Here is a 27,930-nt window from a genome sequence, read left to right as displayed (position 1 = left end):
ATGGATGGGTAGATGGAGGATGGATGGATGGGTCTGTTGGTGGGTGTGTATGTAGATGGATGGATAGGTAGATGGAGGATGGATGGCAGGTGGATGGATGAATGGGTGGATGGATGGGTGTGTATGTAAATAGATGAATGGGTAGATGGTTGAGTGTGTATGTAGATGAGTGGATGGGTAGATGGAGGATGGATGGGTGGTTGGATGGATGGGTGGATGGATGGGGGCATGGGTAGATGGATTTGCCTTTCTAAGCAAGGAGGCCTCCCTCAGCTCCCTCAAAGCTTCACCTTGGGATGGCAGTTTTCCCAGATCTAGCAGAGGAGCAGCTCCCTTGGAATGTAGCTTCATGCCCCTTCCCCAGTCTGGTAGAGCTGGATTTAGAGGGAGGTGGGAAGAGAATGGCCTGGGGAGACCTAGGAGGGGACAGAACCATTCTGGAAAGTCTTGAGCCAGGCCCCCTAGGAACTTATGCTTTCTCCTTTTTCGTACCTCCTTCCTCTCTAAATCTTTTATTTTTGGTTTCCAAACAGAAAAAGACATACCAGTGCATCAAGTGCCAGATGACCTTCGAGAACGAGAGAGAGATCCAAATCCATGTTGCCAACCACATGATTGGTAAGAGAGCATTTCCTCCCAGCCGTGCTGGAGCTACTCTTTGGGGTTTGAAATTTGCGGTTCCAATCATCATTTTACTGGCTTTTAGGCCAAAGGACAGAGTCACTGTTGCTGTTTCTGAGACATTGCACATGGGAGTGAAAATGTCAGAATAGGAGCCCTTTCTCCATCTGAGCCTTCTTGTCGCAGCTCCACTCACATTATAATCAAACTTTTGACAATCTCTTCCATTTTCTAGCATAAATTTCCCTCCATTTCTGAAACAAAGTGCTTTCCAGTTGTCAAGCACTCAGGAACAATTATGCTTCAATTCTGTGTGTCATGACATTGAATAGATTTAACTGTTCACATTTCCCCACTCAACATGGTGAATTCCTCAGGCACATTGTCAAAACAGAACGCTTACAAAGTTATTTTGGTACTTTTCTCATTCCTGTTCAAGTGGTTTTGGACTTTGGAATATTCAGCCTCTCTAGAAGGGCAGCTTGCAAAGTTCTGTAGAGTTCACACACTTGGCACGAGAGACCCGGGAAACTGTGAAGTCCCCTTTACCTTGGATGGGTGGATGTGGTCTCCTTGGCAGCTAGGGGTGCCCTCATTGTAGGGGAGGGCACAGCTGGATGTTCTGATGGGCATGGAGGTTTTAAGGGAAGGGGCTGGCCTGGGATGGGCTGGGGCCTGGGAGAGCTTCCAGAAGTCTGATACCCTGGGTCTTCGTTGGATATGTGATCACTTTCTCCAAGACTCTGTAGTCTGAGCAGTAAAGTTGCAGCCATGGGTTGAACTTCATCTTTTTGTTAATATTTTATTTTTTATTTTAGATGGAGCCTCACTCTATCGCCCAGGCCGGAGTGCAGTGGCGCAATCTTTGCTCACTGCAATCTCTGCCGCCTGGGTTCAAGCGATTCTCCTGCCTCAGCATCCCAAGTAGCTGGGATTACAGGCACCTGCCACTGCGCCTGGCTAATTTTTGTAGATTTTAGTAGAGAGGGGGTTCACCATCTTGGCCAGGCTGGTCTTAAACTCCTGACCTCATGATCCACCCACCTTGGCCTCCCAAAGTGCTGGGATTACAGGCGTGAGCCACCACGCCTGGCCTGAACTTCATCTTTACTTCATCTCTGTTTTTCTTCTTCTAGCATGTTTTCATTGCTGCTTAACAGCTGTGCCATCAGAGTACTGGTTTACAAAACCCTTTACTGCGTACATTTAGAAAACCTGTCATAAGTGAGCAGCTTAATGAATTTTCATGAACTAAACACACTTGTGTAACCCACACACAGATCAAGAAACAGACTATTTCTAGCATCTCAGAAGCTTCCCTCTTGGCCTCCTTCAGGCCCTCCCCCACCACCAACAGGTCATCATGATGCTGATGTCTAATAATATAGGCTGGTTTTGCCTGATTTGTACTTTATGGAAATGGAATCACAGTTTCTACTTGTTTGCACCTGACATCTTTCACTTTTCACATTATTGCCTCTAGTTGGAGATCATGACTCTCATTGGTGTGTAATAATCTGTCACAGGAGCATGCCAGCCACCATTTATCTGTTTGATTCTTGATGGGCCCATTCTGAAATACTGCTGGCACATTCATGGATATGTCTTCTTTTGTTTTGTTTCGGTTTGGTGTTTTTTTTGTTGTTGTTGTTTGTTTGTTTTTGAGACAGAGTCTCACTCTGTCACCCAGGCTGGAGTGCAGTGGTGTGATCTCTGCTCACTGCAACCTCCGCCTCCCGGGGGTTCAAGTGATTCTCCTGCCCCAGCCTCCCAGGCAGTTGGGACTACAGGCATATGGCATCGCCGCTGGCTAATTTTTTTGTATTTTTAGTAGAGACTTGGTTTTGCTATGTTGGCCAGGCTGGTCTCAAACTCCTGACCTCAAGTGATCTGCCTATCTCGGCCTCCCAAATTTCTGGGATTACAGGCGTGAGTCACTGCACCCAGCCCCATGTACACGTCTACTGATGAACATATGTGTGTGATTTTATTGTGATTATAGGAATATATAGATACTATATTTTGTGTTTATATATAATATATAATATAGTGTTATATACTATATTTATACGTATAAATATGTATATAAAATGGGAATACAGGATTTGGATGGACTTGCTTAGTCACAGGTTAAATGATGTTCACCTTTAGTACATACTGACAAATACATTTCTGAAGTGGTTGTATGAACTTACCCCCCCACCAGTGGTATATGACAGTTTCAGTTTGCTCCAAATTTGTACAGTCGTCAAGGTTTTGTTTAGGGTTTGCATTGCAAAGGCCCTTCTTTAGTGAAGGTGCTCTCAGGGCAGGTATGGGTCCCCTGGTCCCTACCTAGCCACAGCATTGGCCATGCTTATGCCCATTATCTCAGTCCCCCTGACCCCCAACCTATCTGACAGCCTCTGCCTCAGTGCCTTGGAGCCAGTCTCCTGCAGCCACTGATTCCCAGTCGTGTGTGTGGTGGGGCTCACCTGGCGGAGAGTGGGGAGGAGGGGCCCGGGAAGAGCAGGTGGGGGCCCTGGGAGCTTGGCCTGACAGGCAGATTGGTGGCTTCTTAATTTCTCCATCTGAAAGCCCCCTGCTGAAGGATAAGAAGGAGCACTCCCCTGTCAGTCACTGGCTGCTGAGAGTCCTCTCACGGAGTGTCAGAGAGGTGAAGATGAAGATATCTAAAAATGTTTGCTTTTGTAGCAGGTGCTAATGCGCGTTCTTGTTTGTAAGCACGAAGGGCGCAAGCCTGGCTAATTGGACCGCAGTGATTTCCAAGGTGTTTCTGCCCCTCCCTCCTCTCCTCCACCTTGCCTTTTGTGCAAAGCCTGGAAGCTGTGTGTACTCAGGTGCGAGGTGAAGGGTTTGCTCTTGACTAGAGTTGTGGGAAACACAAAAGGAGGGTTTGAGGGGCATTGGGGTCTGTGTGTGAGCTGCGGGCTGGGCTTCTGAGGGAAGGCGCCTTGGCTGGGGGCTAGACAGGTCTCCTTGCCCATTCCTGCCCTGACCTGGAGCCCGGGAATGTGGGAGTTGGGGGCGTGGAGAGTAGGCAGCAGGGAGTGGTTGATTGGTCCCCGAGCAGAGATTCCAGTTCACTGCAGCATGGAACCCCAGGTGAGCCAGACCTCTGGCGGCTGGGCAGTCCCTCTCACTCTAACCTGTGCTCCCTACCTGCCTGCCTTCCCTGAGTCTCATCAACCCAATCTACCAGAGGACCTTAACTGAGGACCTATGGCATGCTGAGAGTTGCAGCGGTCTCTGTGGATGATGGGGGTACAGGGGACATGGTCTCTGCCTCAGAGATCATCCCATAGAAGACACTGCACATACCATGCAGCAAAGAGGTCACATTGGCTAAGGATGCTAACAGCTGCTACTGACTCAGCCTTTCTACGTGCCAGGCACTTGACATGGGCACTAGTTCCCCATCTGACAGATGAGGAACCCGGGGCTTAGAGAGGTTACGTGACTTACCCAAGCCCTTCCAGCCTGAGTAATGGAGGCAGGGTCTGAACTACAGCTAGGGTCCCTCCATTGTGTTTGGAGCCCCTGCCAGGGCCTGTGGTGGGAGAGACCTCAGGGTTCCCTCTCCAGGGGAAGGCTGATGGGCATGCAGGTAAGTGCAATGCAGTGGTGTAGGTGCTCTCAGAACAGGGCCCCCTGGGTGTTGAAGGATGAAGAGGGGGGATGTTGCCTTCAGAGGGAGGACTGAACATCAGGAGGAGGCTCTGGAGCAATGTGTTGCTGCCAGGCTGCGAGGGTGGTGAGCCACTGCCTATAGGAGGATGGGGGGTGAGGAGAGCAGGTGAGTCTAGGGGGCCGTAGGTGCCTGGCCTGGCCAGGATGGAGACATTGTGGGGAGTGAGAGTGGGGAGGGGGTTGGGGTGAGCCACAGAGCACCCCGATACCAAGTGGAAGGGTTAGGGTTTGGCCTTCACCCCATAGGCCAGGGTCCAACTTTGGGGGCTCCTTGGCTATGATTTATTAGGCTTCTCTTGAAAAACCACAAGAGGTGGCAGCCAGGGCTTCACATTCCCACAATCATCATTCCCACCTGGCGTGACTTAGCAGCAGCAGCAGTTTCCTGTAGGCAAGGCATGCATTCCCAGGCATCATGGTCTTGCGCATTTAAGTCTCCAGCCTGGTCCCTGTGGGTACCTGAGTTTAAACCTTGGACTGAAGTGCTAGGGAGCCATTGAAGGTTTTGGAGCAGGGTGTAGCCTGGCCTGAGCCTTAGGAGATGAATCTGGCTGCAGTGTTGAGAAGGAACCAGTTGGGAAGAGAACGAAGACCCACCTGGTGTGGTCCTGGGGTGAGGGAACAAGGCAGGGGGAGAAGAGAAGGAGTTGATGGAACTTAGATGTGGCTTGTGCTGTGAGTCTGGCCGGCCCTGGTGGCTTGGAAAGGCTGCTGGGGGAATGGTGAGAGGCAGGCACAGCAGGCCTGCTTTGGGGCTGGCTCTGCAATCTCAGTAAATCTGTTGGGGCCCAGTGTCCCTGTGGATGGCTTCTCCTGCTAAATGGTCCGAGCCCAGAGTGGCCGCCCTGCCGCTGACGGGGGTAAAAGGCCCCCTTAGTGGCACCAGGGGGACTTGGTGGGTAGAAGTGGTCCTGTTCAGCTCTGCAGCCCTCTCATAAACTCAGGGCACTTGGGGGTCTGAGACAGGCCTCCCCTGGGACCCAGACTGCTGGAGAGCTCCCCTGGGGGGCGGTAAACCGGCCTTTTTACAGCGTGGGCCTCTGCATGGCTCTGCAGCCCGGAGACCCTGGGAGTTACGATGACTCAGGGACATGTCTCCTTGGAAACATTTTCCCAGCACCCCACTCCCGGCTGCTGCTGGTGGGGAGTGATTGGGGTCTGATAGAAAGGCGAGGGTCTTTGGAAACCTTTCAACAGCAGGGTCTCCTTTGAAATCCCCCCTCCCACGAAGAATGAGGCCCCTTCCCTGGGACTCCCCCAGCTTTTGAAATGGCTGACACTCCCTCCGCCAGAAGGCACATGAAAAACTTGGAGCAGCCCAGAGCTCTGTGCTGTGGCCTCCTGCCGGGGTGACCTGGCTCTGCCCAGCTGCCCTTTCCCCACCTCCCCTTCACCCCCTCCCAGGACTCTGGGAGGATGGCCCCCACCTCTACCGCCCCAGGAAATGGCTCTGCAGGAGGCCCCTGCCTTGGGCTCCCGAGGGGTGCTGCTGAAGGAGAGTGAAGGAGGCTTGTGGGGGGCCTGGCCCAGAGGCAGCTGGCCCCCCCACCCCCCACGGCTGGGAAGGGAGGAGCAGTGGGTCCGCCCACATGTGTTGAACATATGTGTACAATGTGTGTACACTGCCCTCCTGGGGCATGTGGCACCTCACCCCGGGGAGGCAGAGCCTGAGTCTGGAGACCCCCAGGAAGCCGATTTGCTGGAGAGGCCTTACTTTTAGTTCATTTTGGGTGGGGATGGCTGGATAAGGGGTCTGAGAACTTGTCCTTGAAATAACAAACTTGCCATGACCCAGGTTGGCCCCAAGGGGGTGACTCAGCCTGTGGGTCCCTGGACATCCTCATGCAGGGCCTCACGGGCCCCTTGGGGGAGCCCCAGGGAGGGTCAGGGCTGGGAAGGGATGGTCCTCGGGGAGTCTTGTCAGGAACGCTTGCCCTTGCTGTCCTTGGAAAGTGGCTGTGGACTCTCTGGCGGGCAGCCAGGCCAGAGCTAGGCCTGTCCCGGTGGGGCATTAGTCATTCCGGAGGCCTGCTTTTCATGCTCACGCCGGCCCTTTCCCTGGGTGCCTTCAAGGGCTGGGCTCTGCTGTCAGGGGCAAATAAATGGGGGAGGAAGTGGGTGTTTGGAAAATCAACCCCTCCTGCCTCCTGTCCAGGCCCTTAAAGTGTCCCCAGTGCCAGCTTCTGTCCTTGTGTGCCCTCTAGTCCACAGCCCTCCCCTGTCACTGTGACAGGACTGGCCCCCTGGCCCCCCTGGAGGGAGGCGTGTGTTTTGTGTGTGTTATGTGTATGTGTGCGTGTGTGTGTGTGTATGTGTGTGTGTATATGTGTGTTGTGTGTGTATGTGTATGTGTTGTGTATGTGTATGTGTTTGTGTGTTGTGTGTGTGTTTGTGTGTGTGTGTGTGTGTATGTATAAAAGAGAGAGAGGGAGACAGAAGGTTTTTCTACCTTACAAGTCTTTATGAAGCACATCCCTGGAGATACTTTCAAACTGCCTTGCAGAGCCAGGGCCCACCCGTTCAAGCTGCCATTTGGACCCTGGCCCCGTGCTGAAGGCGCAGCCTGCAGCATTTTGGAGGGGAAGGAATCTCTGGTCCAAGGGGAACAGTATGGAGTGGAAGTCGGTGTCTTGCCCCAGCTCCAGGGAGGTACAAAAAACTCTCAAATAGAACCACAGAGGAAAACCTCATGAACAGGAAAAGAAAAAGGGGTTCCTGTCTCCTTTCTGCCAGGATCACGTGTTGCTGAACCAGGCTGTGTCAGGCTCTTCAATGGTGCTTTTGATTCAGGTAACACCAGACCCAAAACATCTGTCTAACCTTAATATGTGATACAAATGTCTCCCTCTCCCTCCGGAGATCATGTTTCAGGTTCTGGAACTGTTCTGTCAGAATAACAAGCCTGTACAGCAAGCCTATAATCCAATTCTTTTTTATTCTTTTTTTTTTCCTTGCCAAACCCCCAAACTAGGGCATAGTCACTTCCTCTTCAACAGTCTTCCTGGGTGAGAGAACCAGCCCAAAGGACTCGGTTTCCCTGACTTTGAATCCCATTGGTTCATTTGAGGAAGCTGTTTAGGTCGATGGAGAATCCATCAGTTCTGAATTTTAAAATAGTGGAAATTTTCTTGTTTTCATGAGTTCCTTTTGTATGCATATTTTTTGTTTGTTTGTTTGTTTTGGGGGAAGGCCTCTGTCGTTGAGGTTTCTTCTAATAGTAACCTCATACCTTCATGTTCAGTAAACACGATTAAAATCCTCGGTGGGCTCTGCCAGGGGCCGCTAACCCAACTCAGGAGATGGTAACCTGCAAGTTCAATGTCACGTCACAAGTTTAAGATAAGGGTGCTCAGAGGACAGGCATGTTTCCCAATCTGGGTATTCCAGGAAAACTTCCTGGAATAGATTACACCTAATCAGGGTCTCAGAGTATAAGAAGTAAGGTGGGAGAGGAATTCCAGGCAAAGAAACCAGTACAAGCCAATTATAGAGAAAAGAGGTTCATGTAGTATGTAGGGACACTGTAGACAATTCAGTACTGTAACAGAACAAACTGTGAGGCAGGAGGTGGGTGGATCACAGCACAGGGGATGAGGTAGAGTAGGTGAGAGAAGGTGAGGATATTGGATAGGAGGATATGGGCTGGAGAAACATTTAAGAAACAAAACCAGCAGGATTTGACTATTGAGTGGACATGGGAGGGGGAGAAGTTAGGAAGACTCAAAGGTCTCAGGTGACCAGGTTTTGGGTGACAGGTGGCAGATGATATCGTGCCAGAGGAAGAGCTCTTAGGGAATGGTAAAGAAGACAGTGATGCTAGCAGTGGTTCGTGTAGCAGTCCATTCTCACGCTGCTGTAAAGATCTACCCGAGACTGGGTGATTTATAAAAGAAAAAGGTTTAATTGACTCAGCTCCACAGGGGAAGCCTCAGGAAACTTACAATCATGGTGGAAGGGGAAGCAGGCACGTCTTACATGGCGACAGGAGAGAGAGAGGAGAAAGCAAAGAGGGCAGAGCACCTTATGAAACCATCAGATCTTGTGAGAACTCACTCATGAGAAATGCATGGGGGAAACCACCTCCATGATCCAATCACCTTCCTCCCTCGACACGTGGGGATTACAGGTCTCCCCCTCCACACATGGGGATTACAATTCGAGATGAAATTTGGGTGGAGACACAGAGCTAAACCGTATCAATCAGTACCATCTAATGAAGCTCACTCAGCACCAGTCCCTTCTTTCCATATCTGCAGGTGTTATCACACTTTATCCTCACAATACCCTGTGAGACTTGCTGTCATTACCTCCTTTTATCCATGGGGAGTTGAGATGTCATATCCAATGTCACTAAATTTCAGGGTAGGGACCAGAACTCAGCCAGTGTGACTCGGAGCCTGCGCCCTTAACCCCTGCACCTGAAAGCTCATCACGTTTGGTGGGCTTGAGTGTTTGTGATAACGTGGTCTTGCACAAGATACCCATGGAGATCTGAGTGTTGGTGTCTGGCCAGCAGGGCCCTGTCTGAGGAAGGGGATCCAGGGGCATCAGCATAGATGGTGAGAACATCTGGGAGGAGCCTGGAGAGTGAGGAGTGTGGGGTGGTTGGTGCTGAAGGAGCAGTGTTTCCAGGAATATCAGTTGGGTGCAGCATGAAAGGTGCCCTGGGAGGGAGGTTGAAGAGGGTCTGTGTGGCTCAGCAACAAGTGGCCATTGTGTCCTGGGTGTGAGCAGGGTCAGTGGCATTAGATTGAAGGGGTCAGGAGGAGATGGGGGGTCCAGCAGTGTCGATGGACTTTCTGGGTTCCGGGCTGGAGGGGAGGGAGAGAAGCGGGAGCTGGAAGGCTCCAAAGGTAACAGGAAGTGTTTGCATTTTTCAGAGAGAGAGACCAAAGTGTGTTTCTAGGTTTGGGAGAGAGAGCCAGCAGGGAGGGGAAGAGGAAGGATAGAAGTGAGGGAGATGCTGAAGGAGCTGGTCCTGGAGGGGCCGGCACTGGAGCCCTGGCACCATGTTGCTAGAGCCGGCTCATAAGCGTGTCCTTCTCTTCTTGCTGTCATGTCACATGGGCTTGGTGGCCTGGATTGTTGAACTGACTTTGTTAAGCATCCTTTGATATCATTTGACTGCTTGGCAGCAGCTGATACATGGACAATTTCCCTCATACCTGCTTCTGGCTGAGCCTTACTAGAATAACGGTGGACAACAAGGGTCCTGTGGCCAGCGGCCCTAGAGCTTGGTTTCCTCTGTCCTCAGCACCCAGTGGGCTTCAAAGCCTCAGACCTGGCCTTGGATCCTTGGGGCCCAGTGGGGAGAAAGTGGAAGGCCTCCTCTTCTAACTGCAGACTCTGCCTCTGAAGGAGCTGGGATGCCCCTCAATGGCTGTTCAGTCCTGGAAGTGTCCTGCCTGGTGTGATTCCCATCTCACCTATCTGGGGAAACAGGTGGGGAGAAGGGAAGTGATCCCCTGAAGATAAATGGCAAGCTGTGAGCCTGGGTTGCAGTGAGAATTTGACATCACTGATAGGAGCGTTTTCTAAACAGAGAGTCCGATAGGAAGTTACTGGTTCGAATTTATCCTGTAGATTTTTAAGCTTCAACAGTTTGCTCAACCTGCTGCAGATGTGAATATTAATGGGCAATAGAGTGTGCATATATGTGTGCACACACACTGAATGTGGAACTGGACAGTGAAACACAGTGGTTAAGAGCACAGGCTCTGCAGTGAGAGGGCTCTGGCTCCAGCTGTGTCTATTCATGCCTAAGTTATGCCATCTTCATATACTGCAGCTCCTCATCTATAAAATATTTTCATCTTAATAGTACATAACAGTTTAGGCAGGACCCTTTTGGTGGCAAGTCAGAAATCCAACTCACACTGACTAAAGCATAAACAAATTTACTATTGGTTCATGTAACAGAAAAGTCTAGGGATATATTAGATATCAGGCTTCAGGCATGGCTGGTTCCAGGGGCTCCAACAAAGTCCTTATCAGTTTATCTCTCTCTTATCTCTCAGCTCTGCTTCCCGCTTTGTTGCCTTTGTTCTCAAGTAGGCTCCCCTGGTGCAAGATGGCAACCAGTAGCAGAGAGGGCCATGTGCATCCTCATCTGCAGTGAAGGTCTAGGAGCGAAGCTCACTGGCCTCAGGAGCGTCCTGAAGCTGCCCATGAGCCAATGATTGTGGCCAGGGAGGTGGAGCTGGTTGTCTGGTCAGGCTGATGACCCCTGCCCTTCCTGGGGGTCTGCCCCCCAGCAGTGGAAGTAGGAAGGGTATTATTGAAAAGAAAGAGGGCTTTTATTTCCACAAGAAGGGGCAGCACAAACAATGCAACTCACCACACTTACTGGTTGGCACTGTTTGGAGGATTAAATGAGTTAAAATACATGCAAAGGTCCCAGCACACTGCCTGGCACATGTAAGTTCTGAATAAATGGTATCCATCAATATTGTATTAGTGTTATTAAATAATGATGATGATGATAGAGTCCCTGTTTAGAGAGGAAAAACTGGCCATGCTAAGCCTATGTCCCAGATGTCAGCACTCAGCAGCTCAGAGGATGCTCCTGAAGCCTTCCTGGAAGAAGAATGGTTCCTTCTCTCTGCCATGTCAAGACTCCAAGGGGCTGGGCCTGGAGGACAGACCCAGAAGGAGTAACTCCAATCAAACCGATTTTTTATTTATTCCTTCATTCATTCAGTTTTCTTTTTTTAATTTTTATGGGTACATAGTAGGTGTATATATTTATGGAGTACATGAGATCTTTCGATACAGGCATGCAATATATAATAATCACATCAGAGAAAATGGGGTATCTATCACCTGAAGCATTTATTCTTTCTTTGTGCTACAAACAATCCAATTATACTCTTTTAGTTATTTTTAAATGTGCAATAAATGATTGTTGACTGTAGTCGCCCTGTTGTGCTATCAAATACTAGATCTTTTTGATTCTGTCTAACTACATTTTTGTACCCGCTTCCCCTCCCCACTTCCCCTCCCTCCCTACTACCCTTCCTAGCATCTGCTGACCATCACTCCGCACTCTCTCTCCATGAGTTCAATTGTTTTAAATGTTAGCTCCCACAAATAAGTAAGAACATGGAACATTTGTCTCTCTGTGCCTGGCTTATTCCACTTAACATAATGTCCTCCAGTTCCAAGTTATTTTTCTTTCTTGAATACCTACTGTGTGCCAGGCACTAAGCATGAATATTGCAGCAAGCAGAACAATCTTTGCCATTCTGTCCCAGAGCATAGCGTCTGGTGGGAGCAGACGGGTGTTCACTAAGAGAACAAGTTGGAGCTCCTGACTGTGTCCAGTAGTGATGGGTACCACACAGAACAGAAGGGTGGGTCCTGGGTGTGTGTGGGAGCAAGGTGAAAATGGGAGGTGTGCAGCGGCCTCCCTTGAGCTGACTTGCAGGCTGATAGCAAAGTCTTATGAGAGCATTTTTTGTTTTGGTCAAGCACGTGGCTGCCCACCGACCTGAACACTTGAACCCACTGCTCAGCACGTCCTTTCCCTGTAGGGCGGGGAGACTGTTTGGGTGGAGCCAGATCATGGCGACAGAGGCCCAGGGATCGGCCTGGGGTTAACTGGGTGATGCTCCTGGTGCCTCAAGCAGCCCCTTGGTCAGGCTGCCAGGCCGCTCTTTAGACCTCTGGATTCTGCCTGCTTGCCCCACACAGGGTTGTTTCACCAGCAGGTGGGGGACTTCAGGCCTCCCAGCTTGTGACTGCCCCCTGCCCCCACCGTGGGACTGCCTAGCCTGTGTGCCTTTCTGGTCCTCTGGCATCCCTTTGCTCATTCTCTTTTACTTCTCCCTGTTTCCACCCTGCCTTTTTCAACCCACTGTCCCTGGGGGCTCCAGAACCCTCCTGTCCCATCCTTCTCCTCTAGGTATCCAGATTTAACCACTGAAAATACTGGCTAAGTAAGTCTGAGTTTCAAATAAACGGCCAATACATTTTTAGTCGAAGTATGTCTCCATTCATTTGCATGGGACATACTCTACTAAAACATTATTTCTTATCTGAAATTTGCATTTGCCTGCTGTCCTGTATTTTACCTGGCAACCCTGCACCCTCCCCACCATCCCCATGCCTCAAGCCAGTTAGCTTGGGAAGAATGCTGGTGCTCATTACCACCCCCCTGCCTTCTTCTTCTTTTTTTTTTTTTTTTTTGGTGATGGAGTTTCTTTCTTGTTGCCCGGGCTGGAGTGCAATGGCACGATCTCAGCTCACTGCAACCTCTGCCTCTCAGGTTCAAGTGATTCTCCTGCCTCAGCCTCCTGAGTAATTGAGATTACAGGCATGCGTCACCATACGTGGACAATTTTTGTAGTATTAGTAGAGATGGGGTTTCACCATGTTGGCCAAGCTGGTCTTGAACTCCTGACCTCAGGTGATCCACCCGCTTCGGCCTCCCAAACTGTTGGGATTACTGTTGTGAGCCACCGCTCCGTATCCATTCACCCTTCTTTGAAAGCCCCTCCTGGGCTTTTATTTGTCCTTTAAACAATTTTAGCTTAAAGAAAATAAAGTTTTTATTTTGAAATAATTGTATATTCTCATGCAGATTCACATAGAGGTCCTCTGTACACTTTACCCCGTTTCTCCCAACAGTAGCATCTTGCAAAACTAGAGTACAATATCACATCCAGGATATTGACATTGATACAGTCAAGCTACAGAACATTTCCGTTGCCACAAGAATCCCTCCTGTTACCCTTTTATAGCCATAGACACTTCCCTCCTACCCAGCCCTTCCATAACCTTTGGAAACCTCTACTCTTTTCTCTGTTTCTATAATTTTATCATGTCAAGACTGTTATATAAATGGAATTGTATATAAGTTTTCGTTATTTTGGGGGTCAATTCCCAAGAGTGCAATTGCTAGGTCTGTAGTACTTGCATGTTTGACTTTTTAAGAAATTGCCAGACTGTTTTCCAGAGTGGCTGTGCCATTTTACATTCCCACCAGCAATGCAGGAAAAGTCACATTTCTCTACATTTTCACCAGCATTTGTTCTGTCACTATTTTTTTATTTTAGCCAATCTGATAGTTGCAATGTGATATCTCATTGTACTTTTAATTTTCATTTTCCTAATTGCTAATGATGTTGAACATCTTTTCATGGGCTTATTTGCCAGCCGTTGTTCCTCTTTGATGAAATGTTCCCTTCATATATTTTGCCCATTGTCTAATTGGATCATTTGCTTTTTTACCACTTAGTTTTGAGAGCTCTTCATATATTCTAAGTACTAGTCCTTTGTTAGATATGTGGTTAGCAAATATTTTTCCCAGTCTGGAGCTTGTCATTTTATCTTGAGGAGCTTTTGCAGAATACAAGTTTTTAATTTTGTTTAATTAGATATTCAATTTTTCCTTTATGGATTATACTTTTGGTGCAAAGATTTTCTCCTATTTTTTTTTCCTGAAAGTTTTATAGTTTTGTATTTCACATTTTTATAAGACTTAGGTTGAGGTTTTTTGTTTTTGTTTTTATTTTTGCCTATGAATGTCCAGTTGATCCTGTATCATTTGATGAAAAGGCTATCATTCTTCTATTGAATTGCTTTGTTTGTCTGTTTTTAGAGACAAGATCTTACTCTGTCGCCCAGGCTGGAGTGCAGTAGCATGATCATAGCTCACTGTAGCCTTGAACTCTTGGGCTCAAGCAATCCTCCTGCCTCAGCACCAACTTCCCCCTAAGAAAATAGCTAGGACTAGAGGCATAGGCCACCACATCCGGCTAATTTTTAAATTTTTTGTGGAGAAGGATCTCACTATGCTGCCCAGCTGGTCTTGAACTCCTGGCTTCAAGCAATCTTCTTGCCTCAGCTTTCCAAAGCACTGGGATTATAGGCATGAGCCACATTGTCTAGTCTCTCCATTGAATTGTTTTGCACCTTTGTTAAATATCAGTTGGGCATATTTCTGTGGGTCTGTTTCTGGGTTCCACTGATGTACGTGCCTATCCCTCTGCCAAATACAATATAGTCTTGATTTTTGTAGCACGTGAGTCATTTTCCTCCCAGTCTGCCAATCTCTGTCTTTTAATTAGTATATTCAGGTTATTTATATTTAATGTTGTTAATGATATGTGAGAGCTTCAGTCTGCATTTTATATTTTATTTTCTGTTTTTCATTTCTGGTTTTCTTTTTTCCTTCCTGTGACTTACTTGAATGTTTTTAAGAATTTCATTTTGGTTTATCTGTAGTGTTTTCGTTTCTTGATACAGCTTTTTATCATGATTAGTGTAGGTATTATATTAAATACGCATAACTTATCAAAGACTACTGGTGTCATAATCTTACCAGTTCAAGTGAAATGTAGAAAAGTTACCTCCTGTAGGTCCCTTTACTCTTCCCTACTTATAATTGTCTTAACTATTTCTTCTGCATATATTTAGTACTACATCAGATAGTGTTAACATTTTACATTAGACATCAAACATACTTTAGAAAACTCAAGAAGAGAAGGGAAATTAGTGGTATCTACAGTGTAATTTCCCTACCATGTTCTTTCTTACTACCTAAGGTTCCAATCATTTCCTCTCTGTTTAGAAAACTTCCTTTAACCATCCTTTTTAGGATGATTCTGCTGGTGACGCATTCTCTTAGTTTTCTTTTATCTGAGAATATCTCAATTTTCCCTTGATTCTTGAAGGGTGTTTTCACTGGATGTAGAAGAACTGTGGGTTGATAGTCCTTTTTTATTCAGCAGTTGAAAAATGCTCTGCCACTTCCTTCTTGCCTCCATGGTTTCTAATGAGAAATCTGCTGTCATTCGAATTATTTTTCCACTATATATAAGGTGTCATTTTTTTCTCTAGCTGCTTTCAATATTTTTTCCTGTCCTGGAGTTTTCAGGAGTTTGAATATGATGTGTCTTGGTGTGGATTTCCTTGTGTTTATTCCTTTTGAGTTTCACTCATTTTCTTGAATACATCTGCATCTCTTGCCAAATTTGGGAATTTTTCAGCCATCACTCTTTTGAGTACATTTTCAATCCTCCCCTCTTTTTTTTTTTTTTTTTAAATCTCCTTCTGGGACTTGAATCACGAATATGTTGTAGTCCCACAGGCCCCTGAAACTCTGGGTGATTTTTCTTATTCTGTCTTCTAGTTCACTGATTCTTTTTTTCTCTCCTCTCTTCTGCTGTTAGGCCTATTCATTGAGTTTTAAGATTTTCTCCTTTATCCATTTCTAAAATTTCCATTTAGTGCCTCCTTGTATCTCCTATTTCTTTGTCAAAACTATCTAGGTCTTTGCTAGACTTGCTTTTTTTCCATTTGTTTCAAGGATGATCATAATTGTTTATTGATGTAATTTTGTGGTGGCTCCTTTAAACTCCCCATTAGCTAATTCCAACATCTCTGTCATTTTGAGATTGGCATATGTTGATTGACTTGTTTTTGCCATTGAATTTGAGATCTTCTTGTTTCTTGGTAGGATAGATGATGTTTTAATTGAAATCTTTATGTATTACACAATGACTCTGTGGATCTGATTTAAACCCTCCTTTGACCCCACTCCAGTGCAGAAGGGGTGCAGATGCCATCTTGCTACTGCCAAGTGTGGGCAGAATTCCAGGCTCATTTCCTCCCTAGGTCTCTACTCATACCTCTCTGAGCAGTCATGGTAGGAATGCCTCATTTCTGCTCTCCACATGGTCTCCACTATACCAGGAGGATGAGTTGGAGTACCTGCTCCTGTTTGGTAGGAGGGGAGTCCAGGCTCCCCATGTGGTCTCTACTGACACCATGGGGAGAGGCCTTGTTACTGCCCAGCAAGTATGACTGGCTTGGCTCCCTGCTAGGGTTTCCCTGACACCACATTAACAGGGATGGGAAGAGCAGGCGGTGAGTGCCTCATTATAGCCTTGCCAGCATGGGAGTCTCAGATCTCCATTCAGCCTTTGCTGGAGTGGATGGTGGTGGGGTCACAGTTTTCTTCTGGGGGGTTTGCCTGGAGCAGAGCTATTATTGTCTAAAAGTTTTCTGTTTTGCCAGGCAAAAATCTTTCCTGGTTCTTGGGCTAGAGAGAGTGGGCTTTGGTTAAAGCTTAAAACAAAATCCTTATTGGTGTTTCTGGGCTGCCAGTTTTGTCAGCTCCTAGTCTGGGATATATGAAGCAAAAAGCAGACCCAGGGTCCTCACCACTGTGTCACTTCTTGGGTCCCTGGCTGGTCTGCCTTCTTCTCTCTGCCTTTCTGAATCTTCTTCTGTTTCTTTCATATATAATGTTCAGGGTTTTAGTTGTACTTAGACAGAGGAATAGGGAATAGTACGTCTATGGGAGTGATCTGGAAGTAGCACAGGCAACTGAGAATCTCCATAAACATTGTTTTATTCCACAGCAGCTTCTGTGCTAGCTTGTAGAACTCAAGGTGCAGAAATTGGAGCTAAGAGTTTGAGGGCTTGAGCTCAGGCCCCTCCTCCTTCCCTCTCCCCTCCTCTTCTGACTCACCTGGTGGCAGCTGTAAATCAAGCCTAGCAGTAAACGTTGATACTAACGATCCCTTGTTCTTGTGCCAGCATTGCTTTTTATTTTCTTCCCTCCGATGGTCCTTCTCACTCTGGTTTTATCCTCCTAGGAGCTGATGAGGTAGACAAGCTGGGGTGGGGTCCCACCTGACATATCAGATGGGTGCACTCATAGTGTAGACCAGGAGCTGGGCAAAGGTGGGGCATTATTAGTGCTTGGGGATTGAGGGGAAAATCACTGATCCAGTGTTGAAGACACGGGGTAGTAGAATGATCTCCAGTCATTCATGCCTAGGGCTAAAAGCTGTCATGGGAGTTGGGAGGGGCAGACGGAAATTCCACTGGCCATATGGTGGTCTTGTCCTTCAAAGGAGGACAGCTCTCGCACTAACACCACTTCTCCCGACTGGGCATCTTGAGCCCCCTCCCCTCATTCTCACAGGCAGGGCCTCGGGAAGCTGTAGTGGAATTGTAGCATTTGGATGGATAATGGAAAAGGGTGGATGTTTCTGAGATTTTGAGGCAAATAAAAACATGCCAGATTGTTTTTGAAGCATCAAATGCAAATTGTCAACATGAACATATTTCTGGACTTAACAGTTGAATGCGTGAATTAATTATGGGCCTATTACGATGCAGAATGATCCTTACTTTCGTATGACTAAAACAACCCCATTACTTAACCCTTGCACTTTGGGAAGAGGATTCCGTGGGCTGCTCTTTTAAAGTTGCAGGAGCGGATAGAAATCAAGAAGCTCTGTGACACAAACCCAGCTTCTTCAGTTTTGATGATCTGCCCCCAGAATCAGGGTTAGGATTGGATTCCCATCAAACATCAACATACACAGTAAAGAACCCATAGCTTTAGGAAAAAGGTAGTCATTTCTACTGATAACACAAATCCTTAATGGATGCTGAAGTTGAGGTCCTCAGTCCATGCTGGGCTTAATTAATCTTCTTATGTTTATGAACTGTAAATTCTGTGGCCTGTTATGCAGGGCTGCAGTGAGCCACAAAAGGCACCCTTCACTACGTAAGGACCCCAAAAAATGCTCTCCTGAGTGGGGTTTGCATGAAGGGTTTATCATAAGGCCTGTTTCCTTAAAGGAAAAACAAAACAACAACTCACTAATCACCTGTGTGAATGAAGGACCTTGACTCTCTCAGCTGTCAAGATCTGTTTTACAAAACAACAACAACAACAACAACAAAAACAAAACATTTAACGTTTTGCCATAAAACATTTTGGCTTGTCTCTGTAGCATGAGGATGAGAATCTGGGTTAAGACGTCTGGCTCTGTCTCCTCCTGGGGCAGTGCATCTCTTTCTCCTGGTGACCTCTCTCTGCACACCCCCACCCCGTGGGCTCTGCTCTGGTTCCAGTGGCCTTTGCACGGCTTGTATGGTCCCCACTTCTCTGCTCGGAGACTTGGGAAGCCTTGTTTCAGGGCTGGCAGGAGCATTACTCAGTCAAAGGAACAAATAAGTGAAAAGATAGTTAGAATGTTCCTCGCTGTGTTCTCACCCATCCCAGGGCCCCTGTGATCACTGTGCACCAAGGCATCTGTGTCAGGACACCTTAGCTGGTGTGCACCAGCACCACTGTACTGTTTGATAAAACGTTCATATGCTTTCTAACCACCTAGCAAAGAGTTTCTGCACTGAGACCCCTGTCCGCAGGTTCTCCCTCTGGGACCTGGGCCTCCTGGGCATTCGCAGCACTTGAGGGGATAACCTGCAGTCCATCACGGCTACCACACCACCCCCTTGGATAATTCAGGTTGGTGGGGATGCTGCTGCACCAGTTGTTGAAACATTCTGCGTATCAACCTTGCTTGTTACCCTATTTTCTACTCTTTCTGTCCCTCCACTCCTCAGCAAGTGTTACTGAATTCTAACCATGGGCTTGGCATGACACCGTTTCCTTGCTCTCAAGCTGGCTTCTCTAGGTCTAGCGTGTGTCTTCCCAGTGACTTACCCCCATGCCAGGCCCCTTCTGTGCCTGTGCTGTTGGTGGGCATTACAGATGTTTCTTCTTACTGCACAGGAGAGAGTCTAAGAGAGGACTTAATTTTGCTCTAATTCTAACCCCAAAGGATGGGACTTTCCCATAGGAAGGTGACTCCTACATGTCCTTTGCAGTTTTCACTCTGTTTATAGTTTGATGACAGTTGCTTGCTCCTCGTGACATCCTCAGAACTGCAATGACAACGGCACCGGCTGCAGGTGCACGCGGCTGTGACAGTGGCCCCCCTCTTTCTGCTCAGCCCCTGTTGCATTCTCATCACGAAGTCTTGATGACTCCGGACTCTGTGTTTGGCTGGTGCTTTTCTCATTCGTCCCATCACAAGGTAGAGGTTGGGGAAACACCTTTCCCGGGAACCTGCTCCTCGTGTTTTCAGTTTGGAAAATTTTGTCATTAGCACATCCGCTCCTTGTTTCACAGCCTGTTGGCCTCTGCTGATCAGCAAGCTGAAACTGACACTTGTCGGTCAACCACTGCCTGCCAGTGACCACGGGGTCTTGGGAATGACTCCACTTTTCAGAGTGGCAATGTCTTAATAAGTGAGGCACATGCAGGAAGCCACCTCGCCCAGCTCACAGTCTTCGGGGCTGGTGCAGGGCTGGGGCTTCATTTATTTAAAAATAGCATTTTAATTCTCCCGAGGGAGGGTCTGCTCTGTCTCAGAAGTGGGCCTGAGTGTCTGTTCTGAGGAAGGGAAGGAAGTGGGATGGGCTTGGTTCTCTTTTAGGAGGCTAAGTTGGAGTTCCCTCTTTGTTAGGAGTAGTGCCTAGAAGGGGCTTGCTGCTCTGTTGAAGCCAAGGAAAAGATCGAAGCTTCAGGACTAAGTGGTCCATTTTACTTATCAGGAAGCTGTGGCTTTGAGAGGGACAGACACTTTCCTGAGTTCACACAGCTGGCCAGAGGCTGGGATGGATGCAAACCAGGCATCCTCCTGCCCAAGTTCCATCTCATTCAATAAGTATTTAATGAACGAGAGAAGAGATGGAACTTGGGTGTGAGGAGGCCTGGAAATCTGGGTAGCCAACAAGTATCCTCCACCCCCAGGGTTTGTATCTTCAGGTAAGTCTGGGAAATTCTGGTTGATACTACATCTGCTGGTGGTGGGACCTGGAGCTCGGTGGGAACCTGGGAGCTGGGACTTTGGGACCCAGTGGGCCAGACCCAGGGCCAGGACTATTTTTGGAACCCTCAGTACCCTTGGCAAGAGGAGAAGAATGAGCTGTTGTGGGCATGGAAGCCAATACATTAAGCCAGGCAGCATCCAAGGCAAAAGTTGAAAGTGATAATACATTTCCCCCTTTCCTCTGGGGTGTGATTTATTTTTCTTTCAACTGTTTCTTTGCATTCTGATTCTTCCCTCCCAGGATCTGGTGATGTGGACAGGCTGGGGTCTGGAGGGAACAGTGTCCAGCTTTCATCACACCAGTAGGGACAGTGGTCGTGGCAGCCCACGAACAGGGTGGACGCAGCAGGCTTCTTGGTGTTTGGTGGTTGGACACAGGGGCAGAGCAATGCAAAATTCTGAGCCTTGTGGATGGGAGAAGGATCTCAGGTTGTAGGACCAGATGGCTAGACTGGAAGTTGGGACAGGGGCAGAGGGAGCAGGGATTGCACTGACCGTGATTGTGCATCCCTCAAAAAAGCTGAGCTCTTGCACAAACCCAGGATGCCCCTTTTATGGATACAGAAATAGAGTGAGGTTTAGGAAACCTGCTGAGGTGATGCAACTATTTAATATTGATGGAGACTAGAAACGAGGCCACTAGATCACTGGTTCTCAAACTGCAGTGTGGCAGTGGTGTGTTCAAGGCAGGTGCCTGTGGGCCACCTAGATGGGGGTGGGTGGCGCCCTGCTCTGTTCTGTTCTGTGAAGGTTTCACTGAAAATTTCTGTCCTGGACCACTGTGCCACTATCAGGGCTAGGAGAGGTGTGGGTTAGGTCTGTCCTGGAGGGTGACTGTGGCCAGTCTTCAGCCCTCTGCGACCCCAATGGTGAGAACACTCTCTCACAGGTGGCTGGGCAGATGTGATGAAATGTCAGTGGCTGTGGGTGCTTCGAGAGGCCTGGGTTGAGAGACAGTGGTGAGGGGCCCGGGTGCCCGCCAGTGGGGTACCAGTGGTGACCCTGTTTGCTGCCTGCCTGTGCATATTCTCCGGCCTGCTTTCTGTTGCTTATCCAGTGTCACAACCAGGGGCTGTGCTTGCAGCTCAGACACCGGTATCGTATGAGCACACCCAAGGGCCTTTCGTCTCAAGTGGGTTCCTGCTATCAAAAGCTTCTCCCTGTGTCAGGGCTTGGCTTTAGAGATTTCTGGCATCCTTGTGCCCTTGCCTGTGCCCAGGGTTCTCCAAGCCCTGCCTCTGCTCCTGGCAAGCCACAAGGGGACCGCTTGGAGGATGAGGAAGGAGGCTATTTTCTTACTTTTGGTATAAATTATTCGGGCATGGCTCTGGTACTCTCAGACATGGAAGAGAGATCAGCTGTATAATTTGTGGGACCCGATGCAAAATGAAAATGTGGGCTGTATGTCAGAAAATTATTAAGAATTTCTAGGCTGGGCGCGGTGGCTCACACCTGTAATCCCAGCACTTTGGGAGGCTGAGGTGGGCGGATCACCCGAAATCAGGAGTTCCAGACCAGCCTGGCCAACATGGTGAAACCCCGTCTCTACTAAAAATACAAAAATTAGCTAGGTGTGGTAGCGGGTGCCTGTAATCCCAGCTATTTGGGAGGCTGAGGCAGGAGAATCACTTGAACCTAGGAGGCAGAGGTCACAGCAAGCTGAGATCATGCCACTGCACTCCAGCCTGGGGGACAAAAGCGAGACTTCATCTGAAAAAAAAAAAAAAAAAATAGACAGTGACAGTAGGGTATAAAACCATATGCTAGGCTTTTCTAAATTCGGGAACCTATGTAACTGCATGTATTAGACGTTCTTGAAGCCAGTGCTGTGTGGAGGCAAGATTCTTTGAGTGACAGGAACCCCACAGGACACAGGACTGCAGGGTATGGTTGTGCAGGTTGTCTACTGCACAACTCTAGGGGACACCATTTACATTGTGGTCCATGGCGGCCCTGCCGAGATCACTGCAGCCGGCCCCTGGTAGTGACAGTGATCCAGAACTTTGGGACAGAGAAGCTGCTTGGTGATGGGCTGGTGTCCTCCCATCCAGACCCTTTTCTCACACCAGTGTTCCGGAACCTCCTCCTCCCATCCTCCCTTTCTCCTTGGCATTTCAGGGACACGTTTCTCTGTGAAACCGAGGTGCCAGGGCTCCACGCGGGCGCTGCTGGGGAAGCTTCCGCTCCTCAGTGCTGATCGCCCGCCGGCAGCTCCGCTGTTAACCTTTGGGGTTTGCTCACAAAATAGAAACTCTCTTTGTAGGTCAGTTTGTCAGTAATTTTGGCAGCCGCGGGGCCACTGAGGGAATGAGGCTTGGTTCCCACTTGTCTCTTGTGCTCGGTTTGGAGACTTTTGCGGAGCCCTTCCCTGGGAGGAACACTCACCCCTGCCGGAAACAAGAGCCGGTTTTCTCTGACCTGGTTTTGAATCGGCAGGAGCAATTCCTGCACGCTGGAAACGCATGGCTGCTGAGAAGGAATTTGGTCCATACCCAGTCTGTGCCCTGGGCCTGAGGCTGGAGCCCAGGCACTTGTTTTCCTGGGTAGGAGGCACTTGGATGGGGCTGCCGGGTTTTATACTTCTGTTCCCACATTAGGCGACCTGGAGGAATCTGCTGAAACTGACCCCCACCCAAAACTCCCTGAGTGTGCCTGGGTCTACGGATACCTTCATGACCTGCCAGCCGACCCACTTGGTTCTGTGCAGCCCCTCCTGACCTTCACCCCCACCCTCAGCCTGGGCTGCCAAGGCTGTGGACATCTTCTATTGTGAAACCCTCCCAGTGCAGAAAAGATGAGGAGGGCCTCCTCACACTCTGCCTTCCAGGGCCTGGCAGCAAAACTGAGGGCGTGGGGAATTAGGCCATGAGCAGCCTGGGGAGGACTGGTTGTCAGAACAGCCATCAGGGAGTGCTGAAGAAGTCAGGAGGCCTTCCTGGCAGAGGCAGTGGTGAACTGGTCTCTAGCCCTCTCTCTGTTATTTCAGAGCTGCCAGGGAGTCAGATTCAGAACAGAGGATCTCTGGTCCAGTACAGGAAGCTGGGGAGCCTAGGCTGGGATAGCTTTATGGCTCAGACATGTAATGACACCCAAACAGTAATTGAGCACCAACTGTATGCAAGACCCATTGCTGGGACCAGAGTTAAGTCAGAGCTGGAACAAGTCTCCACAGCCAAAATTGAGGTTTATAGGAAAGACTCCAGATCACCTAGAGAGATGAGGGTTGTGTGTCAAGGAGGAAGAGGAGGGCTCAGGGTCTTGAGGAACAAGCCCCTGCCTGAGGCTGCCCATCTGTTTCCTCCACCCTGGCTCCTGCTTCCTCTAGGAAGACAGGCTGGGAGGATGCTGTCCAGCTGCGGCTGTGTTCCTGAGCACCGCCTGCAGGTCCCAAGGCTGAGGGGGGACCACAGGCTGACTGAACCCAAAGAGAGGCCTGCAGCTCTCCCAGGCTCACTTGCTGTGCTGCGCAGACCCCTGTGTCATTGATGTTGCATGTTTACAGAGAGCGCTGCCTTTTATGTGAACGAGCCGCAGCCTGGACTCCAGCCTGTCCCCACCATGTGCCTTGTGACCTTGAGCAAGTCATTCCCCTTCTGGGATCCACACTTCAACAATACCAGGGCTGAACTGGAGTAAGGAGCATTTCACAATGTTAACCAGGTTCCCTTCCTGTGGGAAGTTTCAGAGATTTAACACGATAATAACAACAGTAATATTGATCTCAAACGAGTATATAGCACTTACATGCCAGGCCCTGTTCTAAGCACTTAATTCTCACATCAGCCCCAAAGGGATACCCCTATTCTTATTCTCTCCATTTATAGATGGGGAAATTGAGGAATACAGAGGCAAAGTGGCCTGCCCAAGGTGACACAGCCAGCAGGTGTCAGAGCCAGGATGGGAACCCAGGTGGTATGGCCGTGGAACCCATGTGCCTCACCACTGTGCCAAATTGCCCCCAATTTGGAGCATCTACCTAGAGGGAGCCAGTTTCTCCAGGAGACCTTTTAGTCTGTCATCAGCACATGGGCCCTTCTGAACCCTTGAATGCCTTGTCCAGTCTCAGACAAGGATTTTGTTCCAACCTCCGTATTCCCACCAATGTGGACTCCTGTGGAGTTGCAGAGATTAATAGTCCCCATTTTTTCTTTTTTCTCCTTCTTTATAAACATCATATCAGAGAAATTCTCTGATGATGCATCCATCCGAGAACCCCCTCACTAAGGCAGCTGAGTATTAAGGGAAAATTCGTGAAATGAAGTTTGGAGGCCGCCAGCCGGGCCGGAGCCCCTCCTGAGCGACGGTGATTTATTTCGGCAATGTGGTAGTCATTAGTATCTTTGGTGTCGGAGCCGGAGCACTCACTCTGGCCTGGGTCTGTGGCCGAGGGAGCCTTCGGGGCCATTATGAGCTAATGGCGCAGTGTGGGCAGAGGAGGGCTGCAGTCAATCTTGCTGCTGGCGGGTAATAAACGTCGGCCGGCTCCTTCCTGCTCCCCACGAGAGAGGGGAGGCCATGGCACATGGTTCCCTGCTGGGCCTCGTCTCCCCTTGCTGTGGGGGCCCTTCCTGTCACTTTTTGCCTTGGAAGACTGAGACCAAGAAGTTGCCCAGAATTGTGCCTATCTGACCCCGAGTTTAGAAGTGTGAGGTTGGTTAGAGGGCTCTTGGTTCTGCTGGCTTGGCTTTGGGGTGTCTTCCTGCAGGGCTGCACAAATTCTTCACATCCTGTGGGGAGAGCTGCCCAAGGGAGGGTCCTTGCTGCCTCCATAACTTGTGAGGATCTGTCCCTCTTGCCCCGTTTTATTTTATTTTTAAAATTTTTATTGATTGATTTATTTTTTAGAGACAGAGTCTTGCTCTGTCGCCCAGGCTGGAGTGCAGTGGTGCGACCTCAGCTCACTGCAACCTCCGCCTCCAGGGTTCAAGCCGCTCTCCCCCGCCAGCCTCCCAGGTAGCTGGAATTACAGGCATGCACCATCAAGCCTGGCTAATTTTTGTATTTTTAGTAGAGACGGGTTTCACCATGTTGGCCAGGCTGGTCTCAAACTCCTGACCTCAAGTGCCTCAGCCTCCCAAAGCACTGGGATTACAGGAGTAAGCCACCATGCCTGGCCTCTTGCCCCTTTTATTTGAGGCTTAACTTACATACAGTGAACGGCTCAGATCTTATGGTATTGTGTGATACAGTTTTACAAGTGTGTACACCTGTGTAATCAGCACCCACATCCACAAATCGAGCACTTCCTCCCCACCAGCAGTTTTCTTCAGGCTTCCTTCTAGCTGATACCCCTGTACCCCTACCAAAGGCAATCACTGTTCTGACGTCTTCCATGATGGATGAGTTTTGTCTGTTTCTGAGTGTCATTTCTGTTGAATTGTCCCAATGCATCCTGTGGTCCTTGTGTCTGACTTCTTTGGCTCTACATTTAGTTGGTGAGATCCATCCGTGTTGTGTGTGTATCAGGAGTATATTCCTTTGTATTGCCGTGTGTTTGTTGCACTGTGTGAATATGGGAAAATGTGCATTTTACTGTTGCTGGGTGCTTGGATTGTACCTGGATTTGGGCTGTTATTCACAGTGCTGCTAAGCCCATCTGTGTTCCATGTTGTTTATGAGTCCTGGCTCTGGGGTCTTGAGATCCGGCTCTGCCACTCACTTGCTGTGTGACCTTGTGCAGGTTCCTTAACCTCTCTGAGTCTTGGTTTACACATTTGTGAAATGAGGGGATTAAGGAATCTATGGTCAAGTGCTCAGCACAGTCCCAGGGAAACACTGAGGGATTGGAGCCTTTTACATCGATGAGCTTCACTTAGGTGCAGATTGTTGTGTACTGATTGCAGTGGGGTGAGCTTGCAGGGGAGGTTTCCCTTGAGTTTTAAAGGTTGCTGAGTAACCCAGCCTTTTTCTTTGGAACATGGAAATTTGCAATTGCACAAGCTTAGATGGGTCTATGTCTTTTCCCTCCCTTCTTTCTTGGTTTTTAATTTACTCCCAACCTGTAAGCAATTTCAAAGGCAGACAAGCATGTTGCATGCATGTCTGTGTGTGTCTGTGTGTGTGCACACACACGTGTACAGTTAGGGAAGGATTTCTGCTGAGCCTGGGGTGCCTGGTGTGAAGTGTGGCCTCCAACTCACAGTTCAGAAACTGGGGCTTTCTTAGAAACCATGTAGCCTTTGATTCCTGCCAATAGTCACCCCACTTTCAGGCGTTAAAGATAGTAAGTTGAGCATCCAGTTTTTAACCTACCAAAATGACATTTTCATATGGTTCAGACTAATACTTTCAGACCCTTTAGAAGCAACCATTTACAGTGCTACAGTAGTTATAGACAACTTGCATCCAGTCCTAACATTACCCCTGACCACTTCAGTTTTTCCCTGGATATTTCCAAAAATGTGTGGAAGTGAAGCAGTGAGTTTCTTCAGCAGACAGCCCTTACCTTGGACTTTAAGGTGTCTCTGCACAGCCGGGATTGCAGGGCTAGGCCTGGGCCTTTTGGCGTGATGGGCTCCCTTGCTGGGTTTCCTACACAGTGGAATGCCCTACCCAGCTCTGTCCCCAGTGCGCATGCTCATCAGCCAGCTGGGGGTCTATCAGCAGCGAGGGGCCACAAATCTCCTTCAGGCAGCCACCTTTCTCCTCTAAACAGGCTTTCACTCTGGCCTAACACCTGTTTCCCTTCACTGCTTCTGCCCCCAGGAATGATGCTCCAAGCACCATCTCTGGAATGACAAAAATGATAATGACGGTAAAAGGAATAAGAGCCACTTTTTATGGAGTGTGTGCTGTGGCCAGGCACCTTACGTGCATTATTGCAGTTTTCCCTCAAAGTTTTATAAAGTAGGAGTTATTGTTCCCGTGTGACAGATGAGGAAATGGAGGCAAGGAGAGGTTCAGTAACACACCTGAGCTCTCACAACCAGAAAGTTGCACAGCCTGGAGGTATAGTCAGGCTATCTAACTCTAAATGTGTCCTTCTCACCACTCCTGTCTTCTTTCTGGCTCTTTTCTTCAAATACACACATTTGAGGAGAAGTTGAGGAATAGTTTCCAGGATGCAGATACTATCCAGGGAAGGAGGTTGTGCGTGATTGACAAGCTCTCCCCATGAGGACCTGTTCTGCATTCTGGGCAGGGTAGAGTAAGGGAGGGCAGGAGTCACCCAGGAGGCTGCCGTAGGGAGGGCTGAGCTATGTTTGGTTTAGGAGAGGATGGGGGAAGGTAGCTGTGATTACCAAATATTCCAGCCCTTTTTAACTGAGGAGTGAACAAGGCCAGGGCTGCGGTCCTGCCCTCTTCATGATGGTATTTGTAAAGTCTGTGTTAAATGCAGAGAACCAATAGCAATATAATCTCTGAGTATTGTGCCCTCTTAGAACTATAGACTTGCAGATTGTTGGAATCGCAGAATCCCAAACTCTGAGAACTGCAGAGCTCTAGAATCATAGTGTCTGGGGCCTCCCATTTACATGGTACCTAAGAGAACTGCACCGACGTGCATGGACGCCAGGCAGGCTTGCACATGGCAGACTGGAGCATCCTCTACAGCAGGCTATCCAAGGGAAATAGGATTCGAGCCACAAGTGTAATTTCAAATTTTCTACTAGCCACATTAAAAAAAAAATTAAAAGGTAACTGGTGAAATAAAATAGTATACTTTTTGTTTAACCCAATATATCCAAAATATTATGATGGACCATATAATCAACTTAAAAATTATGAATGAGACTTTTAAAACATTCTTTGATCATACTAAACCTTAACAACATGGTGTGTATTTTGGACTGACAGCATGTCTCAGGGTAGACCTGCCCCATTTCAGTTGCTCAGTAGTCATATGTGGCTAGTGGCAACTGGAGTGGATAGGACAGCTCTAGGTAGGAGACCCTTCTCCCCTAGGTTCCTACTGGGAGGTGCATTGTGAGGCCTGGACTGTGGGCTGATATCCCCCTGGCCAGAGGAGAAGGCT

The 27,930-nt window shown here is 48.5% G+C and overlaps 1 protein-coding gene across 5 annotated transcripts in view; it reads left to right on the top strand.

The window, feature by feature from the left end:
* ZNF423 (zinc finger protein 423) overlaps positions 1 to 27,930 on the top strand; it is a 366,017-nt gene that overhangs the window by 227,936 nt on the left and 110,151 nt on the right. For all 5 annotated transcript variants that reach the window (XM_023189610.2, XM_023189607.1, XM_023189606.1 and 2 more), the window contains one exon: positions 534 to 618. In XM_023189610.2, coding sequence (XP_023045378.1) covers positions 534 to 618 — 85 coding nt within the window. The remainder of the gene's footprint in view (positions 1 to 533; positions 619 to 27,930) is intronic.

The sequence above is a fragment of the Piliocolobus tephrosceles genome, chromosome 17, assembly GCF_002776525.5.
Source record: "Piliocolobus tephrosceles isolate RC106 chromosome 17, ASM277652v3, whole genome shotgun sequence".
Classification (NCBI taxonomy): Eukaryota; Metazoa; Chordata; class Mammalia; order Primates; family Cercopithecidae; genus Piliocolobus; species Piliocolobus tephrosceles.
Note: the sequence above shows the minus strand (reverse complement) of the source record. Positions and strands in the feature narration are given on the sequence as shown.